This window comes from Pinus tabuliformis, chromosome 4_1, assembly GCF_031772625.1.
Source record: "Pinus tabuliformis cultivar Carrire ecotype Pingquan chromosome 4_1, CPIR1, whole genome shotgun sequence".
Classification (NCBI taxonomy): Eukaryota; Viridiplantae; Streptophyta; class Pinopsida; order Pinales; family Pinaceae; genus Pinus; species Pinus tabuliformis.
In genome coordinates, this window is record NC_142303.1 from 884,529,397 (window position 1) to 884,550,606 (window position 21,210).

At 39.7% G+C, this 21,210-nt stretch overlaps 1 protein-coding gene across 2 annotated transcripts in view; it reads left to right on the forward strand.

The window, feature by feature from the left end:
* The first annotated feature begins 1,295 nt into the window (after positions 1 to 1,295).
* The window catches only part of BIN4 (double-stranded DNA binding protein), a 320,378-nt gene continuing 300,463 nt past the window's right edge, over positions 1,296 to 21,210 (forward strand). The window contains exons 1-2 of one of the 2 annotated variants that reach the window (XM_089420488.1): positions 1,296 to 1,450; positions 1,552 to 1,679. In XM_089420488.1, coding sequence (XP_089276614.1) covers positions 1,632 to 1,679 — 48 coding nt within the window. In that variant the 5' untranslated portion in view covers positions 1,296 to 1,450; positions 1,552 to 1,631. The remainder of the gene's footprint in view (positions 1,451 to 1,551; positions 1,680 to 21,210) is intronic. The other variant, XM_089420489.1, reaches the window with a different exon arrangement.

Genomic DNA, 21,210 nt, shown 5'->3' on the forward strand with positions numbered 1-21,210 from the left:
GACAGTGAGGCGCATTGCCCCGATTCGCCCTGAGGCAGACGGATCGTGCCAAAGAAAAGACCTTGAGAAACCGATTGTGTTGAATCGGATCCTGCTGCTCCTCTTCGTTTATGGATCCGGGCCAAGTCCTGCATGCGCGATTGAATGCTATGAAACCCACGACCTGGTTCCAATCCGATCCTGCATCCAACAAACCAGTGGAGGCGGCGCCGGCGACCAAAAGACCTGCTGAAACCCTAACTTCGCATACGCCGGCCATTGCTCCCCTCGTCCCGATTCTTTATCAACCCTCTTTTGCAAGCACTCTTCACCCAATTCCTTCGCTGAGCCTCCCACTAATCTTTTTAGCTTAGGCACCACAATACTGCTGCTCCAATGCATCAATTATGGGGATGATGCCCCAAGAGCTCTCAATAGAAAATTCTCAGTTGCAATTCTCCTTTTTGCCCCCTATCTCCACAACATCCAATGTTTTTCTTTTCAGTTCCCCCTTTCACATCTTGGGTGAACTGTAGAAGTTGACACTTGCTTCCTCCATCATTTTGGTTATAACTGTGTGGTGGTGGGGTGTGTTTTCACGCCAACTCACCCACTAGCAACACTCCCTTGACTGTGGATCTGTCAGTCCCATATCTCAAGCTAGTCAATCAAAATGAGTTATGTTTGATAATTACATAATGTTTCAACCAAATATGATCATTTATGCTAACATTTACATTATCATCATTTAACTTAAAAAAAAAAAAAAAACAAAAATCAACCTAAAAAGTGTTGTAATAATGATCCATAAATAATATAACTTAAACACAAACAAAATCAAGATTAAATTACACAATTTACTCAACAACCTATTGAAAGTATAGAGGCAAAAGTGAGGTCTACTGTCAAATATCTAAAAATATGATGAGATAGGTTCCGTATGTGAAAAACACATAATACATAAGAACCTACGCCTTAATTATATTTTACAAACCCGTCACTAGGAGCAAAATGGGTTTGAAAAAAATAATGCAAAATGAAAATTAAGGGACATCCGTGGTAAAATATAATAATAATGATACTTTTACAATCCCTTAGGGTATAAAATGGGCTTTCGGAAACCTATTGCAATGTAAAAGTTAGGGAACTCTGGTGGCAAAATACTATACTAATGATAGTTTTACGGTTCCTTGGGTTAATGACAAAAATCATAATGCAAATTGAAAATTATGCACATTAGTGGTAATATATTATCGTGACGATACTTCCCGTTGACTAGTCGGAAAATACAAATTGAAAATTGGGACACTCATCGCAATACATTATAATAATAATTATAATGTAATCAAATTAGCGATTGTGCGCAAACATAATACTTGACACTCTCTGCACGCTTGCATCCTAATCGCTTGTAAGTGGGAAGAGAGATAGTGCTGGGAACTTCGGACTCTGCTTATCAATTTTTCCACATGTATGTTCTTCTCAGATGCATTTCAGTTTTAAATTTAAATTTGAATGTTAGCACCGAACTTACCGAAACAATTACAAATGCCTCTTCCTTTTGCAACAAAGGCAGGCTCATCGGCTCGTGGTGCCCCGAGGATCAATCAGGTTGATGGAATAACTTCCAATTTCCAACACAACACTACGATATGGACGGCACCAGGGAGGGCTCGCCAGATTGGTTGCGTGAGTTTCAGGTAGGTCTATTTTCTTTAATTGCTATCTTCACCCCCAAAAAATTGAGTTTTTTTACAACACTCGTAGGTTTCTCTTTAGCTGAGATACCGGGGGTGGAGAAGGGGTATTTTATTCCGCTAAAGTCCATCAGGAATTGCACGGAACAGCCTGCTTGCCGGCTGAGATGGCTTACGAGACGCGAAACAAGATTTGAACATTGTTGGATTATGAAACACTCCGTCTTTACGTTCGAACCAAGATTCTTATGAATTATGAGTTCTTAATATGTCGGTGTTGGTTTACAATGTCACGTCTGTACTGTGGATGTCTATTTCCGTGGCTTGACCCTTATTATTTTACTGGGATTTTTAGACCCTGCAACCTTTGGATTAGGGTTTTTCGTTCATTTTCAGAGTATCCCAACAAATTTTGGTTAACGTCATTACTTGAGACTACTTTCTGATAACGAGAGTTATAAGTGTATGGTTTACATAGACTATTCAAAGATTCAGTTTTCTGTTAGGAGTTGCGAATTTATAAACGGACCACAGAATGAAGCCTTAATAGCCCATACTTTCTATCATTTTAAGAATGCTGCATTTTCCATAGCAGAGGAAATAAATCGTTATTGTATTTATCCCAATCAAGCAATATGATTACCAGATACTAAGTTATGTATTTATGTTTGTTATTGTTTTGGATAGACCACTCAGACAAATACTTGAGCCTTTACTATAAATATTGCAGAGGTTTTGTTCATAAACCCTAATTCGCCAAATCCTAAAGATCTAGGATTTCAATATTTAACTTAAACATTAACAACAAGCCCCAAAGAACTAGGGTTTCTATCATAACAATACCAAGACCCTAAACATAAAAAATAATAGGATTTCTAGACTACATCATCAACCATAAGTAGACTAGGGTTTCATAATTGACATACCCTTAGCAACAAAAGGCTATGGTTTTACAGTGAGCCCTAAGGGTTAGGGTTTCACAAGAATGATCAAAATGGTAATATAACGAGAGTAGATTCAATCTAATGATTAATCAATCTAACAAGAATATTTAAGATTCAAAACCCTAGACATAACGATATTAGTATTCTAAAGCAAATTTCAAAAGAGAATGAATATACCTTTTCTATGAAGAGAACCTTGCAATAAAACTTGTAGACTAAGACATACCTTGAATTGTTCTTTAACAAACCTTGTAGGACATCAAATCTTTAACAGAACTTCTTCCATGCTTCAAGTCTATCCTTTGAAGTCTCCTCAATAATCTTGAGTATTTAGTAAGCTTTCCTAACCAAGGAAAATATAAATAAAAGGTTATTATCATATAATATAAAGTTTAAACAAGTCTTGATATGAAAGGGAAACCAAACATAAGGAGAAGACAAAGAACATGATGCTTATCTTTTGGTAGAATGGTGAGGGCTCCCTCTTAATCCACTCTTGAGGGATACCTATAACTTATCAAAATAATTCGGAAATGTTCTAACAAGACATGTTAGACCTACAAACTTTAGAAATCAAAATATAAAGGAAAATAATGCAAAGCTTAAGATAGAAGGATATGCGAGGGATAGTATTCCCTAAGAGTCTTTGGCAAATAGGTCTTTGATTTCAGATTCTTTAGTCTTGTTTCTCTTAGGTGGAGCTTCATCAACAATATTTGCATGTTCTCTTTCTCTCTTCTTATTCCTTATCTTTAGGACTATGACTTTTGTAGTGACCCATCTTGTGACAATTATAACATTCAATCTTGGATAGGTCAACTTTCTTCTTTGGTCCTTTGAACTTCTTGAAGGTTCCCTTCTTCTTGTGCTGAGCAGAAAAAGCATTAGAGGTGTTTTCTTCTTCATCCTCCTTCTTGTTGTTTACTAATGATACTCGAGATTCTTCTTGACTGCATGCGTTCGTTCCACATTTGTTCAAATGTTGGAGTATCCATCCAACTGTTAAGTCCCGATGCAAAAACACTCCAAGATTTTGGTAGTCCTAGAAGAGGAGTAATTACGAGCTCCTTTTCTGGGACAACTTCATCTATATCTTGGAGTTCATCTCTGATTCTAGATATCCTTATAAAGTAGGATGATACAATATCATCTTTTGTCATCTTAATAGTCCTTAATTCATTCTTGAGGCTTACTATTTGACCAATGTTCTCGATGATGAATAATTTGGTGAGAGATTCATACATTTCTTGAGCGGAATTTATGTTGGATATGTACGGAATTAGGTTGTCCTTAACTCCATCCACTATTAGGTTCATAGCCAACATTTTTGTTTCTTTTAACTTTTCTTTCTGTGCTGCACTTGATTCATATGTAGGCTTCTTGATTTTTCCTTGAACAAGATTCAAAATCTTGTTTTTTTCGAGAATGAGATCTATCCTCTTTTTCTAGGCCATGTAGTTAGAGGCTTCTTCTAGTTTGTTTCCTCCCTTCATTGAGTTGGACATAGTTCCTATAGATACTAGGCTCGTCTCTTTATATGATCCTCTTTAATCACCTTTCCTGGATCTCCTTTTCCTCAGTGGATCTTCAACCTTCCTTTTTCTTCCTTCTTCACCTTAGCTCTGAAACCATGTTAGAAAATCGAAAAGCAAAAATATTTTCTCTAGTTGATAATTACTTGTGATATCTTTGAATTCTTATAATCTTACTTATGTTATTCTATTGAATTTTAGGTATGTTCTATGCTTAGAGCAATTTATTTCAATTTTCCTAATTAGCTCAATATCTTTTCCAGATTATCAATCACATCAGCATAATAGTAAATTGCACATAGAACATAAACATAAATCGCAGAAGACAAGAGGACAGAAAATGTGGCGCTAGCCAGGGACAAACCCCAATCTGGGGAAACCCTTGATCAATTCTTCTTATATGTTCTTCAATAGTTCAGCAGAGAGAGAGATAGTACATATACATTAGAAGTCAACCTTTTGACTTATGTAGATAAGAGTATAAATCTTCTCTAAGAAGATAGCATATGAGGTAGTTGATCTGAGCTGAGTAGAAGGCATACTGCTTCCACTGATCCAAGGTGACTCCATCACTGTGCTACACCTCCCTGTGCTACACCCAATCATCATGCTGGACCTCATTACCATGCTGCACACATCATACTGCTGCACCATATAATCACGTTGCACACATCATACTGCTGCACCATATAATCACGCTGCATACATCATATTGCTGCACCACATCATACTACTGCACACATCATACTACTGCACACATCATACTGCTGCACACATCATACTGTACCTTCTTGTGCCCCATCATGTTGCATCTCATTGCAACATTCATTATCACAGTGCTGCACTTTGATACACTTGTGCTGCACACCCTTGACTGCCCTTAGCAGCCCTTGCTATGGTGCTATGGCCTGCGGCCTAGCACATAGCAACCCTTGTAGCAAACATATCCCAGATAGTGTCCAATCATTATTAACGCAACAACATTTAGCCTATAGAAATGTCAACTCTTGAACATGCTGCAATGCTGCAATTCTGGGACTGGTTAGGGTACTAACCACAGTCCCTAACAACCCATCAAAACTGGCCCAAAATTGCTCCTAATGACTGTGGTTGTCCTCCAATGAGATGCTGCCCTCCACGCTGCATCATAACAGTCCTCCTTGATATAGCAGACCTCCTAAACAATCCTACTAATGGACTGCGTCAAGGGCACCTGTAACCTTCTCTTTTCCTGCGGCTAGGGTAGTCATGAGACTGCATATAAGGAACCATTCAGATCCCTTCTCACAGCAGTTTAGGGCACATGAAACCCTCCACAAAATGCGGCCTAGAACAACGTTAAGGTGACTGCGTTTAGGTCTCTATCTTGTCTGCATTCAGCTATGTATAGACTGCGTCTAGGGCACGTTTTACATCAGCTATGGCTCCTCCAAAGCTGGGCTATAACCCTTCCTTTAAGACTGTGTTTAGGGCAGCGTTAGCCCTTCCTTGATTGTGGATTAGTGCACAACTTAGACAACGGCTTCTACTCCTAGACTGGACTGCGGTTAGGGCATCATACCTCTATTTAGGACAACGTACATACCCCTTCTTGACTGCGGCCAAAACATCTCCTTTCCTCCTGCGTCTAGGGCTTCATCATCTTAGATTTCTCTTGCCACTAAAACCCAAAACAAGTGGAGAGAAATCAAGAGTGAAGTGTGTGTCTAAATGACTATCAAGCCACCTCCTTTTATACTAAAACATTGAGCACAAGTGGGGGTTATTTGGTTGCTAGCCGACCTTGACGAATTGTCCCATAACACAAATAAATTCATATCTCCATGAATACTTATCGGAATTGGATGATCTTTAGATCAATCCTACACCTCTTGATGAGAGGAATCCAAGAAAAATATCAGCTGCCATAAATAAGATGACCCACATGGAGTTTGGCCCTAGTTGCCAATTTTAACATATTCTTGTCTTAGTTCATTAAGCAGTATCAAAACCAAAGCACAAAGACCAAGGACACCAAATGCAGGCATTCAGCCAGGGCTAAAACCCCCTATATAGGGGAAAACCTAGTGAAGAACACTTCCTTCAATAATTCAAAATAAGATGGACCAAGACCCTAGACCAACAGATTTTGCTCCTCCACCAAATTAGCCTTCCAAGATGATTTAGTAGTCTCTTCTTATCTAGCAGCGTCAACCCAACAACCACCTAGAATTTCGGCTTCCCAGCTACAAAAATTTGACCCCAACGACAATTTCTGTCTAGCTTCAGTATTATTACAGTTTTCGGCCCCTCCAGAAGCTTGACAGCTTCACACGTGTGAGAGAGAGAGAATTTTGACTTCTTGTGCTTGATATATACCTCCTCCTTCTTCTTATCCCTCGAATTTCACACTTTTTACTGCCCCAACAACTGCAGATCGAGCTTGGTGAGTGAGAGTGACAAATAATGCTGAGTTGCTGCCTTTATATATTGTTTCCACCCTCAGTTTAGGTTGACTTGGTGGAGGAGGCCTAATTGATCTATTTTACAATAAAGTAAATTTCTTCTTTGACAAATAGAGACCAAGAAGGGTCTTTTACAATATGACATGGACAAGGACACTTACATAAACCCTAGAAGCCTTCAATGGAGGCTTTGACTTAAAAACAATTGACCCAAGCATGAAACCCATGCTTTAATAAGTCAATTTATTTAATAATATTTTTTTTTTTCTTTCTCTTGATAAATACATTACATCATGACTCAAATACAATTATGAAGACCGACACTAGTTACATTCTTCAACACCACTGAGGGAACATCATGCTTACAATTAAATTTTGGACTACATTGGTCTAGGCTCATTTCATTGGTGCCAACGAAGTATGGGCCATTTATGGAGGAGATCCTTGTCTTCTTTGGCTTCAAATATAAATGTTGCTGCTACAAAAGTAATGAGTAAGAATACCTTCGATCAAATCTTTCTAGTTTCTATTGACGTATTTGGCCATAGATCTAGGGAATGGCCAAATAATTGTGGATTAACCAATTAAGTGGCTTTGCTCCTCTAATGCCAATGCCAATGACATGAGGTAGAGGATGGAAGAGGAAATTTAGGGATATTGTCTAGTTTCTTAATAGATCATGTGGGTTATGTTTTTGGAACTTTTCACATTGTTGAAACAAACACACAAAAGGCAAGGACTTCGGTATTTGGAAGGGGGCAGATGGGCAAATGCTTGTGAATTGGACAATTAGGTGACCGTGCTTCTCTAACATTAAGGCCATATGATATGAAGTAGAGGATCGAAGAGGAAATTTAGGGAATATGTCTAGTTTCTTAATAGGTCACGGGGGTTGCATTTTTGGAGCTTTCCCCATATCTGAAACGACCACTCAAAAGGCAATGATTTCAGGATTTCGAAAGAGAGCAGGAGGGGGCAGATATAAATACATGGTAGAATTGAAGTAGCTAGGCAAAAGTAGGTGGGATGTTATAGGTAAAATATGTCGAATACTTTTTTTAACTTTGAAGGCATGGCCTTCCTTATGATAGAGAGTGGATATGAGTTTCCTTTTTTGAGAAGATTAATAATTCTCCCCTTGAGCCTCATGCTCACAAGTGGTTGAGGCATCTTTAAGATGAGCTTGATCTAAAGGGGTTAATTCTTCCATTTTCCTCAAACTTACTTATTGCTGGGTTATGTTAGAGAGACATCCTCTAGAGAGGGCGTAGTGTATCCATTTACAAATAGAGGAATGCTACAAAAAATAATGGCAAGGGACTTGAATACTGGAGAAAGATTATTAAGAATGATACTTACATTTTTTGTATCTAGTTTAGCATTGCCATCTGGAGTGATGATATTAGCCTTAAAGTTCTTGAATCTTGCCATATGTTTGTCAACACCATTGAAATGCCCCATATTGAGGTTTGAAAGATTGGTTTTCAAGTCTATTGACTAGATTGGTATTCACAATCCTAAAAAGTTTTTGGTATCTAAAAGTGTTCCCAAATTTCTTTTGCAATTTTATTATTCTTGGTGTGATGTTTCAATTCTAGCTCAACATATTAGGTGATTAGCCTAAGAACTACATCCTTCTTCGGTCATGATATTGTAATGGTCACCAATGGCAAGAGGAAAAGGTCTTTCTAGGGACATCGATAAGCCTTTGATTCTTAAGAAGCACAGTGATTTGGTCTTCCCAAGTATGATAATTTTGACCCATTTAGATGGGGGAACAACCCTATAACAACCATTTTTGTCACCCTTCATGTAAATATTCTTATATGAATTGATTATGTAAATTATAAATGATGACTGAACTGAGAGAGATGACATCGATTTTAGAGCTTGGGAGGAGAAGTTGCTTGGGAATGGCTTGGGGAAATAATCAAGCTTTGTTGCAATTTGTCTCCACCTATATCCCTGTTGCATTAAACAAAATTTGTACAAACATTAAAAGTTGATTATGGCCATTTGAGCTAAGAACGAGCTAGTCCTACTTTCGTGGGACGTGTTGTGAATGCTAGGAGATTGTCTGCAAAAGGGGGTATGGTTGATAAAGTTCGCGGGACGTGAAAATACCTGTCACCTGCCATTGAAATTGCCATCATGCTGCGGACGTGTGACGGTGGGTACCTTTCAGTCGGGCATGTTGACAGAGGTTGCGACAAAATTCCCTCTCTGTCCTTAAATGAGAAAAGCATTGTTGCACGGAGGTTTGGGATTTGGTGGGACCCTTGACTTAAGCTGAGGTGGCATATGCCACATGAGATGCGAATGACGTGTACTTGTGACGTGGCAAAGTTGCTGATGTGGCTTGCTAGCAGCGTGACACATGGCATGCAAATATGGCCTTTTGGTAGGTCAAGTGGCCATATTTTGGGTGACATGTGGCACCTTCAGGGAGTGCCATGTGGTAGGATGACATCATCTTAACATCAACATGTTGTCAAAGAAACAAGTGATGTGGAGGTTAGGTTGATGTGTCACCTAGAAGACATGTGGCAGTGGCTTGTGGCGCCAACTCGCTTGGGGATTTCCATGCAGTGTTGACTTAATGATACATGTGAATGGGGGCCACGTCATCGCGGGGCTCAGGGCCGTGGAGGAATGTTAGTGGCGTCATTTCATAGCTAGCCGCAGAGTTAATAGAACTTGCTGGATAGACGGAAGGTGTGGGATGAAGATTATCTCTGTTACCTAGTGGAAATATTCATGACGCTGTATGGAGGTTGGCACTAAGTACGCTGAGAGGTAAGGGCGCAATCCAATAGGAGCGCTAGATGGCGGTTCTCACTATTGGTTGATGGGAATAATTCCGTTGCGACAATGTGTTTTGGAGTAGATCATTCTTAGAGAGGATGGTGCGATGGTGCAGTGGTGCTATGATTTGGAAGGCTCCACATTGGGCCTCGTGTGAGGTGGCAGTGCCACGTGGCTGATCCTTGCTAATGTAGCAAGGTTAAGGGGCACAAACTTTAAATGGGCATAATCTTTGATTTGGGCATTGTATCGAGGAAAAATTCATATCGCTAGAAAGCTCTTGATGAGGTGAATGTCACTGTATTGTCCAAAGTTAATTCTGCTAACTTAGGGGAAGGGAGAAATTTTGCAGCCCCATTTCCATGATGAGACAATGGCGGTTGGGTTAATTAAAAGTAACACCTCCCATTTAGCCGAGGTTAGCTTAAGGGGGTTGGGAGGGAGCGTTACAAACCGTTTTGAATCCGTAGTTGTTAAGTTTCCTGTATACAACTAATATACAATTGTAGCGACCTCTTCCGAAAATTTGCAATACAATTCACCAAAACTGTAGTATATAACCAAAAAAGTTTAGGATGAGTGTGCTAGTTTCGAGATTAGGTATATACCTTAGAAAAACACTGAGTGTCAACCTCTATAAGAAATTTTCACTATGGTTCAATGAATCTGTAATATTTATCAGTGAAAATAGTAAGGAAGGAGTGTGCTGGTCTTGGAATAGGGTATAAACCCTACCTGTAAAAGCACTAGGAGATGTCCTTCAAAAGAGGGTTAAACCCTAGAAAAATGAGCGTTGAATAGGGTGAGATAGGTTGACACTAGCTATGGTAGCATGTTGAGATTCATAAGAGATAGAAGATCTATAGTTAACCATCTAGCACACCTTAATCTAGTGAAGGATAAAGCAATAGCAACAATTCTATGCCAGTGCACTTTAGAAAGAGAGAGTCCAAGATCACTTTAGAGATAAAGGGCTATAGCCATAACCATAAGTGTGCGAAAGGTAAAAATTACACAATAGCCTGTAAAAGAGAGTGAAATAGAGAGAAAATGCCCTTAAGCTTGTTAGTGCAAATCCTTCAGAAGTTTCTAACACTAGTGGAATATTAGAAGTGTTGTCGTTCTCACCTAAGCAACAATTTCTCGATCCAATACAAGGGAGCTTTCCATAATAGGACTTAGGGTTCCTAAGGCAAGAAACAAGCAAGTCTAGGGTCCCTTAAGTAGCTACCTATTTCACCACCAACAAGATATATCAAGTTAATTATGAATAAGGTGGTCTCTCAAAGTTAACTTCAGATTTGGTTTAAATTGCTCTAAGGTTGTTCTAAGGAGTTTATTTAATAATAATCTCATGCAAAACAATCCCTAAAGAATGCAAATCTGAAAATTACCAATGGTTGTTACAAAAATTGTATAAAATATGAAAATTTATAGCAGTGAACAAGTTATAACAACAATACAATCGAGCCCTTTGAACAATTCATCAATTAAGTAAATCTAGGGGCTAAAACAATGGATAGATAGGGTTTATATAACAAATGAATTCTGAAAATCCACAACCAATTAAAACAAGGCGTCTAGCCCTAGATATGCAACAATATAGGTCAACAAGGCCATTTTTTGCAATGAGAATAGGTTTTTGTCAAAAACATGCAAAAACACCCTAGGATTTGAGGTCAAAAACATGCAAAAGAAAATACTAGACATCTGGGGTTTTTGACAACTAAAAATTAAATGCAATCTAAAAACCCTAAATTTACTCTAAAACATAAATACCATTTGAATTATTTATGATTGATTAGAATGTAGAAGACTAGTGCTTCTTCTTTTTGGGCATATGGGGTAAACTAAAAGGACTCCGTTGAGAGGATATAAGTAGATCTAGTGTTGTCCACTATTATTGCCCAAATTGTATGTGTGTGATAATAACCCCTATCTGCAATTCACAATCTGACGAGAACCTTCAGGAAAGTCACCCACAGTCACCTCAACAACCGGTCCTCTCACTTTAGGCTAGCTCTCCTCTGACTCAAGGGGGGCTTCCCTACCGGGATCACTAAGCTTTAGTAAAAAGGGCACAAGATGATGTCAATGGGAGCCTTGGTGAAATTAGTTTTTGGATATTTTTAGGGTTTTTTGTGTGAAAGGAAAAAAGGGGGATGGCGAGATATGAAGTCATTACCAATACCCTTATGGGGCTTTGGAGTCAAGAGGAATCAAGTGGCAAGATGAGACCAATAAGAAAATCCTCTTAACTTGATTATCTATTGTTTGTGGATTAGAGAAAGAGTCTAGAACTTGATCGCTGAATTAAGTCCTTGATTAATTAAGGAAAAATCATGAAATCATGGCTCCACTAGAAAGGTTCCCTCCCTGAAAGCCTTCAACCACAAGATCGTCTATTGCATGAAATAGAATCAATACCATAAAGAACTTAGTTGTATGGCCTAACAAGGAGGATTTAAACTTACCCCAAACCAACAAAGGAGAGGGTGTGAGAAGAGCCTCTAGACGTCCTCTTTCCAAGAGACAAAGTTGCCCTTGAAATGGATCGACCCTAGTAGCCTTGAGCAATCACAATAATGCCTTTAATGATGTAGAAGAAACAGTCATGAAAAAATAGCTTCTAAGTCAAAGACATTCACCACATAGATAATCATTAGCAACAAAAGTACTCTATAAAGATATTTCCATTGAGTTCCAAAAAGAGGAGTGTTATCACAATCCCACCATGAGTACAAATGAGGAAGCCCTCCTCTATTTATAGAGGGAGATCTAAATTCCTTTACAATAAAATATCATTATCTAATTTAATTCCTTAGATGTAGCCTAAGAAAACAAAATCTAACTCTTTTAAAATCAAGTAAACTAATGCATCATAAAAATAAAGTCGTCAAGCCACATGTAGAATGATTTGACGAGTAAATGCCCCAACCTCATGAAGTGTGGATATATGTCTCTAAAGGTAGGCGAATTCTCCATAACAACATCATAAATCATGCAATGCAAAGGTCTTGTGTGGCAGTGTCTCCACTGAGTGTTTCAAAAGATGGTCCATGCCCATAACTTGGACCATGGGGTTTCCATGAAGTATGGGCCCTGAACCGACAGATCCAACATAAGGCGGCTAATGTGAAGAAAACATCAGAGCCCACAGGATTATCATGGATGTTGTGAAGAAGCATTTGATCCCACACTTGGCAGAAAAGAGCCGGCCAGGGATATGTATAAAACTATTGGGACGTGTTCTAGAGTGATGACATGAATAGGAAGATGATCTTGAGAAACAAGCTCAGATTCATCCAAATGTCAAGGTTTGATAACGCTATCAGTTACTTCATGAGGATCACCCAGACATGGGATCATCATGCAGCGATTGGGGAGAAAGTGGGGGACGTAAAACTCATAAATTTGGCACTGAATGGTATTCCCAAGTCATGGGAACCATTTGATAAGTGGATCTATGCTCGGGAACACGTTCCCAATCGAGAAAAGCTTTGGGATGACTACATCTAGGAAGAGACTCGGGAGGAGTCTAAAGCCAACAATTAGGGAGATTGAGAAGATAGCTTGACCTTGGTTAGTATGGCCAAAAAGGGCAAAGGGAAGGGTTCCAAAGGTAACAATGAAGGGGAAACCTCTTAGCAAGGAAAGAAAAAGTACTTTTGCAAGCTCAAGTGCTTCATTTGCTAAAAGAATGGGCACTATGTAGTATGCATCACAAGTGTCTGAAGGAGGAGAAGGGTAAGGGGAAGTCACAACAGACAACAACATCAACAAAAGTTCAGATTCATGATTTTGCAGCGAAGTTTGAGAAAGACTTCTCATTTGTCTCTTGTCTATCTACTTGCACCATCACTAGGAGCGTTTGGTGCTTGGATAGAGGTGCATCACGACATATGACAGAGGCAATGGAGCTATTTAGCTTATGATGGAGAGTGACTCAGATTTATCTGTGGAGCTTGGTAATGATGCCAACTATGTAGTGAAGGGGGGACGTTCAAAGCCAAGGACATGTTATTTGTACCAACACTGGAGAAGAACTTGCTCTTAGTCTTAGTAATTGAGAACAAATGATATGTAGTCATGTTTAGGAATGGGCAAGTGTTCATTCATTTAAAGAAGTCTAGCCTAGGCTCAACAATGGCTATAGGGGTTAGAGAGGGAAACTTATACAGGTTGATGGGCAAACTTGTTTAGAAATTGGTACATGATAGAAAGAACCTGTGTGGGCTATGGCATAGGAGGATGGGACACATGCACTAGAGGGCGTTGTCGATTATGAGGGAGATTGTCACTGGTCTCCCGGAGTTCAATATCGAGCAATAGGACACGTGCAGAGGGTGTGCACTTGGAAAGAATGTCAAGGATACTTTTTCGACCAATGAGATTAGGTCTAAGGGGATCTTGGATTTTATTCATTCAGATGTATGTGGATAAATGCCAATGGCATCGACACAGGGATCACAATATTATGTCATATTTATTGATGACTATTGCGGGAAAACCTGAATCTTCTTTGTGAAGAGGAAGAATGAGGTCTTTAGTTAGTTCCGAGAGTTCAAGGCCCAGGTTGAGAACCATACAGGCAAGAAGGCCAAGGTCTTGAGGTCAGGTAATGGGAGAGAGTACACCTCCAATGACTTTGAAAATTTCTGCAAGGAGGCAGGGATCAAGAGGGAGATGATAGTACCGTACAACTCTTAACAGAATGGGGTTGCAAAGACAGAATCAATCTATGATCACTTCTTCAAAGGCAATGATACATGACCATGAGCTACCAATATTTCTTTGGGTAGAGGCTTGTAATATTGCAGTATATGTGCAGAACATGAGTCGTCATAGGATATTGGGGGACAAGACTCCTGTGGAGGCATTCACATGGGTGAAACCATATATAGGACACTTGAGGATCTTTGGTTGTCTAATTTACATCCTTGTTCCGATGGAGAAGAGGATGAAGTTGGAGCCTTTAGGTCGAAAGAACATATTTATTGGGTATAGTGAGACCTCAAAAGTTTACAGAACCTTCATACTAGTGTAGAGGAAGACAATTGTGACTAGGGGATGTTAGGTGCGAGGAGAACATGGCATCTAGGAAGTCTCATGAGTTGCCACTAGTAGTGACAGAGGACGAGGAGCATGCAGAGGCTTCACGTTCAAGGAGTCAACCTTTAGGTGGGGAGGAGTCAATATCTACTTCTAGTTTTGTCAAGAGACCCAGGTGGTTTGAGTAGACATTGAGAGATGCTCAAGACCATGTGGAGGCTTTTTGGAGCACATTCAAGGAGAGTAGGGATCAAAAGGGAGATGACAGTTTCATGCAACTCTCAATAGAATGGGGTTGCAAAGACAAAGAATCAATCCATGATTATTTTTTCCAAGGAAATAATACATGACTAGCAGTTGCCTATGTTTCTTTGGGTAGAGGCGTGTAACATTGCAGTATATGTGTAGAACATGAGTTGTCACAGGATATTCAGGGATGAGATTCTTGAGGAGGCATTCATAGGGGTGAAACCATATATAAGACACTTGAGGATCTAGGAAATAATACATGACTAGGAGTTGCCTATGTTTCTTTGGGCAGAGGTGTGTAACATTGCAGTATATGTGTAGAACATGAGTTGTCACAGGATATTCAGGGATGAGATTCTTGAGGAGGCATTCATAGGGGTGAAACCATATATAAGACACTTGAGGATCTTTGGTTGTCCAATTTGCATCCTTGTTCCTATGGAGAAGAGGACGAAGATGGAGCCTTTAGGACAGAAGGGCATATTTATTAGGTATAGTGAGACCTCAAAAGTTTATAGGATCTTCATATTAGTGCAGAGGAAGACGATTGTGAGTAGGGATGTTAGGTTCGAGGAGAACTTGGCATCTAGGAAGTCTCATGAGTTGCCACCAATAGTGACATAGGACAAGGAGCATGCATAGGCTTCTAGTTCAGGGAGTCAACCTTCGGGTCGGGAGGAGACAATAGCTCCTCCTAGTTCTGTCAGGAGACCTAGGTGGTTTGAGCAGACATTGAGGGATGCTCAAGACCATGTGGAGGCTCCTAGGAACAAATTCAAGGAGAGCAAGCCTCTGAGAAGTTTCCAAACTACATGGTGTTGATGAGTAGTGTCATTGAGGAGGCAACAAACCCCAAGGTTCGGAGGAAATCGATGGTGAAGGATGATGAATGGGACATTGTGCTAGGATCAGAGGGATAACTAGTTCTAGGCAGTTCTTTAGGAAGTACCTTCCTTGCTAAGAGGGAGTGTTGATGTTAGTAGCTCAGGAAGGTACTTGCTCATAGGACTATATGTCTAGGCATGTGGAAGTTGCCTAATTGACCTTAACCTCAACAATTGCTTTAAATGTTAAATTATTTGACTTTTATTATTAGCAAAAGTAAGTTAATCTAATAAAATGCAAAGGTTCTTTGCATTAGTGAATTAGGTGAATTTCAGTCATTGATCTCAAGTGATGTTGAGATCTAATCTCAACCATAAATCACTTTGGAGAGTAGGGTTGTGGATTCAGTCAATAACTCAAACTTATAAAAGAAAGCCTAGGCTAACTGTGAAGACACATCTTGAGCACACGACACATTGAGAGTGAGATTTCAGTAATTGGGTGGAGAAGGACTTCCATTCAAGTGTGTAAGGTTCGAGGAAGTTGTGAAAATTTCACCACTGAAATCCTATTGCAGCAACTAGTATTATTTCTGCTAATTGTAAATTAAATTAGTAGCTTATTGCTATGGAAACAACAAAATAGACACACTACAATCTTCACCAAAATACTGCGGAAAATAATAGCTTTGGAATCTGAGAAATATTCTAGCACACACACAATTTTTTGACACACTTATTTTTGGACAAAAGTCCCTGGAAAAACCCAACTTGGGAAAACTAGTGCAGTAGTTGAGGGTTTTTATTATTATGCAACAGTGAAATAATCTGAGTGCAATTTAGATGTTGAAAATTAGCAAATCCTGCAAAGAAAATACTGTAAAAATACTAAAAAATTATTTGAGAGAAATTACCCTTACTCTGAGTAATCTTGGCACTGTCTGACCTCTGAAAAGCAAGCCGTCCACTTAGCCCTGCGCAGGCCCTATGTCACCTTTGCGTAGTATTTTAAACGCTACAACCTGGAACCTCAGCAAATCAAGCCGTCCTGTCTACTGTTGACTGGGAAACTGTCTCTTCAACATTTTGGAAATATCTTCCGGCCTCTAGAACTGATAACCAGCTTCAACCCAGCAAAATCAAACTGCCTACTTGAGGCTGTTGCGCTGCCTCTGCACAACCTCTTGGAGAAAATCTCGGCCTCTTTGCAAAGTACTCACTGGATTTGGAAAACTTTCCTCCGACTTCACTGTCCCTACCCCTCTCTGTCTCTGCTTCCTCTTTTGACAATTGACTGTTTCTCTCTGGAAAATCGAACTCTCCAAGGAAATTGAACTCTATGTGTGTGTTCTCTATCTACCCATTGACTTCTTCTTATAATTTTTTTTTGGACCTCCAACGACAAAGATTAAATCTTAATCGATGGCTAAGATCATATCTGGGTCGATTCGTGTGAGTTTCTAGATGATTCACACCGTATCTCAATTAATACTAATTAATTAACCCCTTTTCCTTGTTGATTTCTGGTAGCATCGGATGTGCTCTAAGCCTCAAAATTTGTAGGGAGGCTAGTACACATGTATTCCAGAATACCCAAAAATTGTTTAGGGAAATTCCACCCAGAGACAGTTTTATTAAAATAATTAATTATTTTTAATGGATGCCTAAGTCTAAACTTAGGAAATTAAAATAACTAAAGGGTATTAATTAAACTGGGGGTGAAACTTTTAGAAGAAGACGAGGATCAGGTCAACATGTTTTGAGCCATTGATTAGAACCTAATCTGGGCTGTTGATTGATCAACGAGAGGATTATAAGAAGAGGCTTGATGGGCATTTGGAAAATACATCGAGTGAGAGATCAGAGATCGATTTTCTCAAGAGAGCAGCACAACAGTTGCCGGAGAAGTCGTCGAGGAGATTTCTTGTAGTGAGGGGTAGGGATAGTTTTCCGGTTGGAGAGTTTTCTGATTTGGGGTACATTGTAGAATAGGCAGAGAGTGATCCAGAAGAGGCAACGCAGATCCACGCTGGGCAGCGTACAACCACGCTAAGGCAGCACAAAGCCTGAAAGGAGATTCAAAATTTGTTGGAGAATCGAGTTCTAGAGCTAGAAGCCGGGGTGTGAGACCGGAAGAGCAGAGAGTCGAAGTTCCAGAGGCAAATCGACCAACAAGAAGGGTAACGCAGAGCCTAGTAGTTGTGACGCTGGATTGCGTAAGCTGATGCAGAGGCAGTGTGGGGCTTGCTGTCCAGAGCCTGGATCAATATCGAATTTCCAGTGATAGTGTGAGGTATTTCTCACTAATTCTCTGCCAATCAGATTCTCTATATCAGATAACCAGTAATGCATCCAAAGATTGCATTCAGAAACTATTACATAATAGTACAAACCCTCAACTGCTGCACCGATTTTGTCTCATTGGGTTTTTTTGGGGACATTTGGCCAAAAACAACGGTGTCACGTGTGTGTGCTATTTTTTTTTGCTCAATTCTTGTTTCTGCATATTATTTATGTTATGAAGGCTGCAGATGAATTTATTTCGATGTTTATTGTGTAATAATGTAAATAACTTGTAAGAGAATTAGCAAGTAGGAGAAATAACATCAGATTGCTGCAGTAGGGATTTGGGTCACCAAATTTTCACATGGTATCAGAGTGCAGGCGAAGCAAAGGAGTAGACCGGAAGAACCCATCATTGAAGAGGAGGGAGATCGAAGTGCTGCGTAGGCAACAGATCGAATCCCTAGAGGGATTGCGTAGACCAAGCCAGGAGGGCAAGATTCTCAAGGAAAATCTCTCTCTGAGGGAGTTGACTGAGAGGTAAGATTTCCAGTTCGTGATTTGTCAGTGGCAGAGGGAGGAGCAGCGCAGCAGCAGATCCAATGCTGAGTAGTCTTCAAGTGAGACACAATTTTCTACAGGAGTTGCTGGGGCAGAAAAATGTCAGAAGAAGGAAGAAGACACCTTTTGAGGGAATTTCTTCCTAAGTGAATTCCGAGACAAGGAATTCTATTTCTTAGTTGCTGAGCAGCATTAGCAAGGAGTAGATCTACTAAACTCCAGCAGGGAGTGTGTAGGCTAGCATAGTAGCTGCGAAGAGGAGAGAGGGAGCAGTTCGACTTTTTTTTGTTGGCAGAGATGGCAGCTAATGGGCTGAGAGATCAAGATCGATTGGACGGAGCATCCAACTGTGTGATCTAGAAGGCTAGAATCTCTTGCTTTCTAGATGAGCATGATCTCAAAACCTATGTCGATAGTGTGGTAGCTGAACTTGCCGATGCAAATCCACTCAAGATGTACAAGGTTGAGATGGTGAAGGCCAAGCGGTTGATCCTTGATGGAGTGAGGGATCAGATTGTATGTCACATTGCTGGCAAAGGGATGACCAAAGAGATGTGGGATGCCTTGGCTACGTTGTATCAAGGATCTTTTGAGTAACAGAAGATGTACTTGGAGGAGAAAATGAGATCTGTGAGGATGCGAAAGGTGGAACACATTGATCCATTCCTATCAAAGCTTCAAGAAGTCCGAGATCAGTTGGTAGCTGTAGGGTCATCACCTTAGCCTACAGAGATGGTGAGGTTGGCCCTGAATTCAGTCTCAGAAGAATGGCAAGTATTTGTCCAGAGTATCCTGGGTAGAGAGAAATTGCTGGATTGGGAAGGGATGTGGGCCGCTCTTCAACAGGAAGAGATGAGGCGAGACTTAGTCAAGTGCAAACTTGATGGCAGCAGCAGCAGTGGGACGAAGCCCAAGGAGGAGGAGGAGAATGCAACCCTTGCATCAAAGGGGCAACAGGAGCAGCGGAGGTGGAAGAAGGACGTCTCAAAGATCAAATGTTTCCGGTGTGGTGAATTTGGTCACTACGCTACACAATGTCCTCTCAAGAAGAAGGACAAGGACGAGAAACATGATCCGCAGGTTGCAACTGCAAAGATCGAGGAGGAGGAGTTTGCCATGATTGCCCAGATACCTCTAGGGGAGAGGTGGGGTGATCTAGTACTATAGTTCGAAAGAACCGCCGATGGGCAGAATCCTTGAAGAGTCCACCTCTTGGATCAAGACCTTGCTACGGGAGCCCATTGTCAGCAGTAGCAGGATGGATCAGTGTCAGGTGGTGCAGTCAGGTGCCAGAAACTTCTAGAAGAAGACAAGGATCAAGTCAAAATGATCTGAGCCATTTATTAGAATCTAATATTGGCTGTTGATTGATCAACGAGAGGATTATAAGAAGAGGCTTGATGGGCATTTGGAAGATACATCGAGTGAGAGATCAAAGGTTGCCGGAGAAGTTGTCGAGGAGATTTCTTGCAGTGAGGGGCAGGGATAGTTTTCCGGTTGGAGAGTTTTTTGATCTGGGGATACTTCCGTGGAACCTGTTGACCACTATGTGTCAACGACCCATAGTAGTACACCCCCTTTTTTCGCAAAAGGGATAGTGCTTGATCGATGTCTCCATGCTGTCCAGCGATCGTCATCAACCTGATCATCATGTTATAATGTAAACCCATTCTGCATGTATATGATGTAAATAATCTCAACAAAACCGTGTCATGTATGTAACAACCTAGGTAAACCTACCTTTCTAGTGACGATCTCCATTCTAGGAGGTTTTTCGTCTCACCGATTTATTTTCAAATGGTCCGCAGAGTTTTCCCCTCCAGTCTTACCCCAAAGTTGGAATGGATTTTGTCATTAGGATCTTAGGCAATTCCTACTGTTCTAGATCGAGTCTATGTAAAAGTAATTTGGGAATAATCCTAACTTTTTGGTTAGATTATTTTATTGTAAATTACTTGGTTTGTTGGATTATATTTGTGTTGCAGAAGTGGGTCATCTGTGAGGGTCTATTACAAATGGGTTTCCCTCTTGTGATGTAAAAAATATGAAAATCATGATGTAAAGTGTCTTGAGGGTTGGAAAAATAATTTATCCTCTCATAGGTTAATTAATTAAATTTTCTGGCCAAAAATTAATTAAAATCCTAAGCCAGAAATTTAATTAATTCTAGGTCCGAGGTAAATTTAAATTCTCCATAGGCAAAATTTGTCGATCCTAAAAAATTAAATTTTAAAAGTCTTGGGAATAAGGTAAATTAATTATTTTGATAAATTTTAAACCTTTGATCCTTGGGGGTTAAGTCAAAGTCAAAATTTTGGGGAAATTAACTCAAAAATTCTCTTTTTGAGTTAATTAAAATGCATTTAAATAAAATTTCGAATTTCCTCAATATTTGAATATTTTGACGGATGAGAATAAAAGAAATTTTAATCTTCATCAATGATCGAGATTGTTTTGACGAAGATCACTTGAACTAGCCGTTGGAAGATTTATCTTTAAATAGGAAGTCATTTGTCAGTTGATTGATCCGATCTCTGAGTTGTGTGTTTAACAAGAAGCTCTTGTGTAATCTTTTTTCTAGATAATAAATAAAGACTTTGGGGTTAATTTCTGCTGATGTTATTCTTCATAGGAATACTGTAAGATGTTTTATTTTCATTCATAATTTTTTCTAAAGCCATTGATGATAGCTTCTGAAGAGTGATTTGAGTACAGGTATCTTGTTCAGTCGCTGGGGTTTGAATAATAATTTAAATTTTGAACATAATAGCAGATATCTCTATTTGTCTTAATTTCATTATTATTTTCTTGCTCTATTTTTGATCGCTGGATTGAGTTTT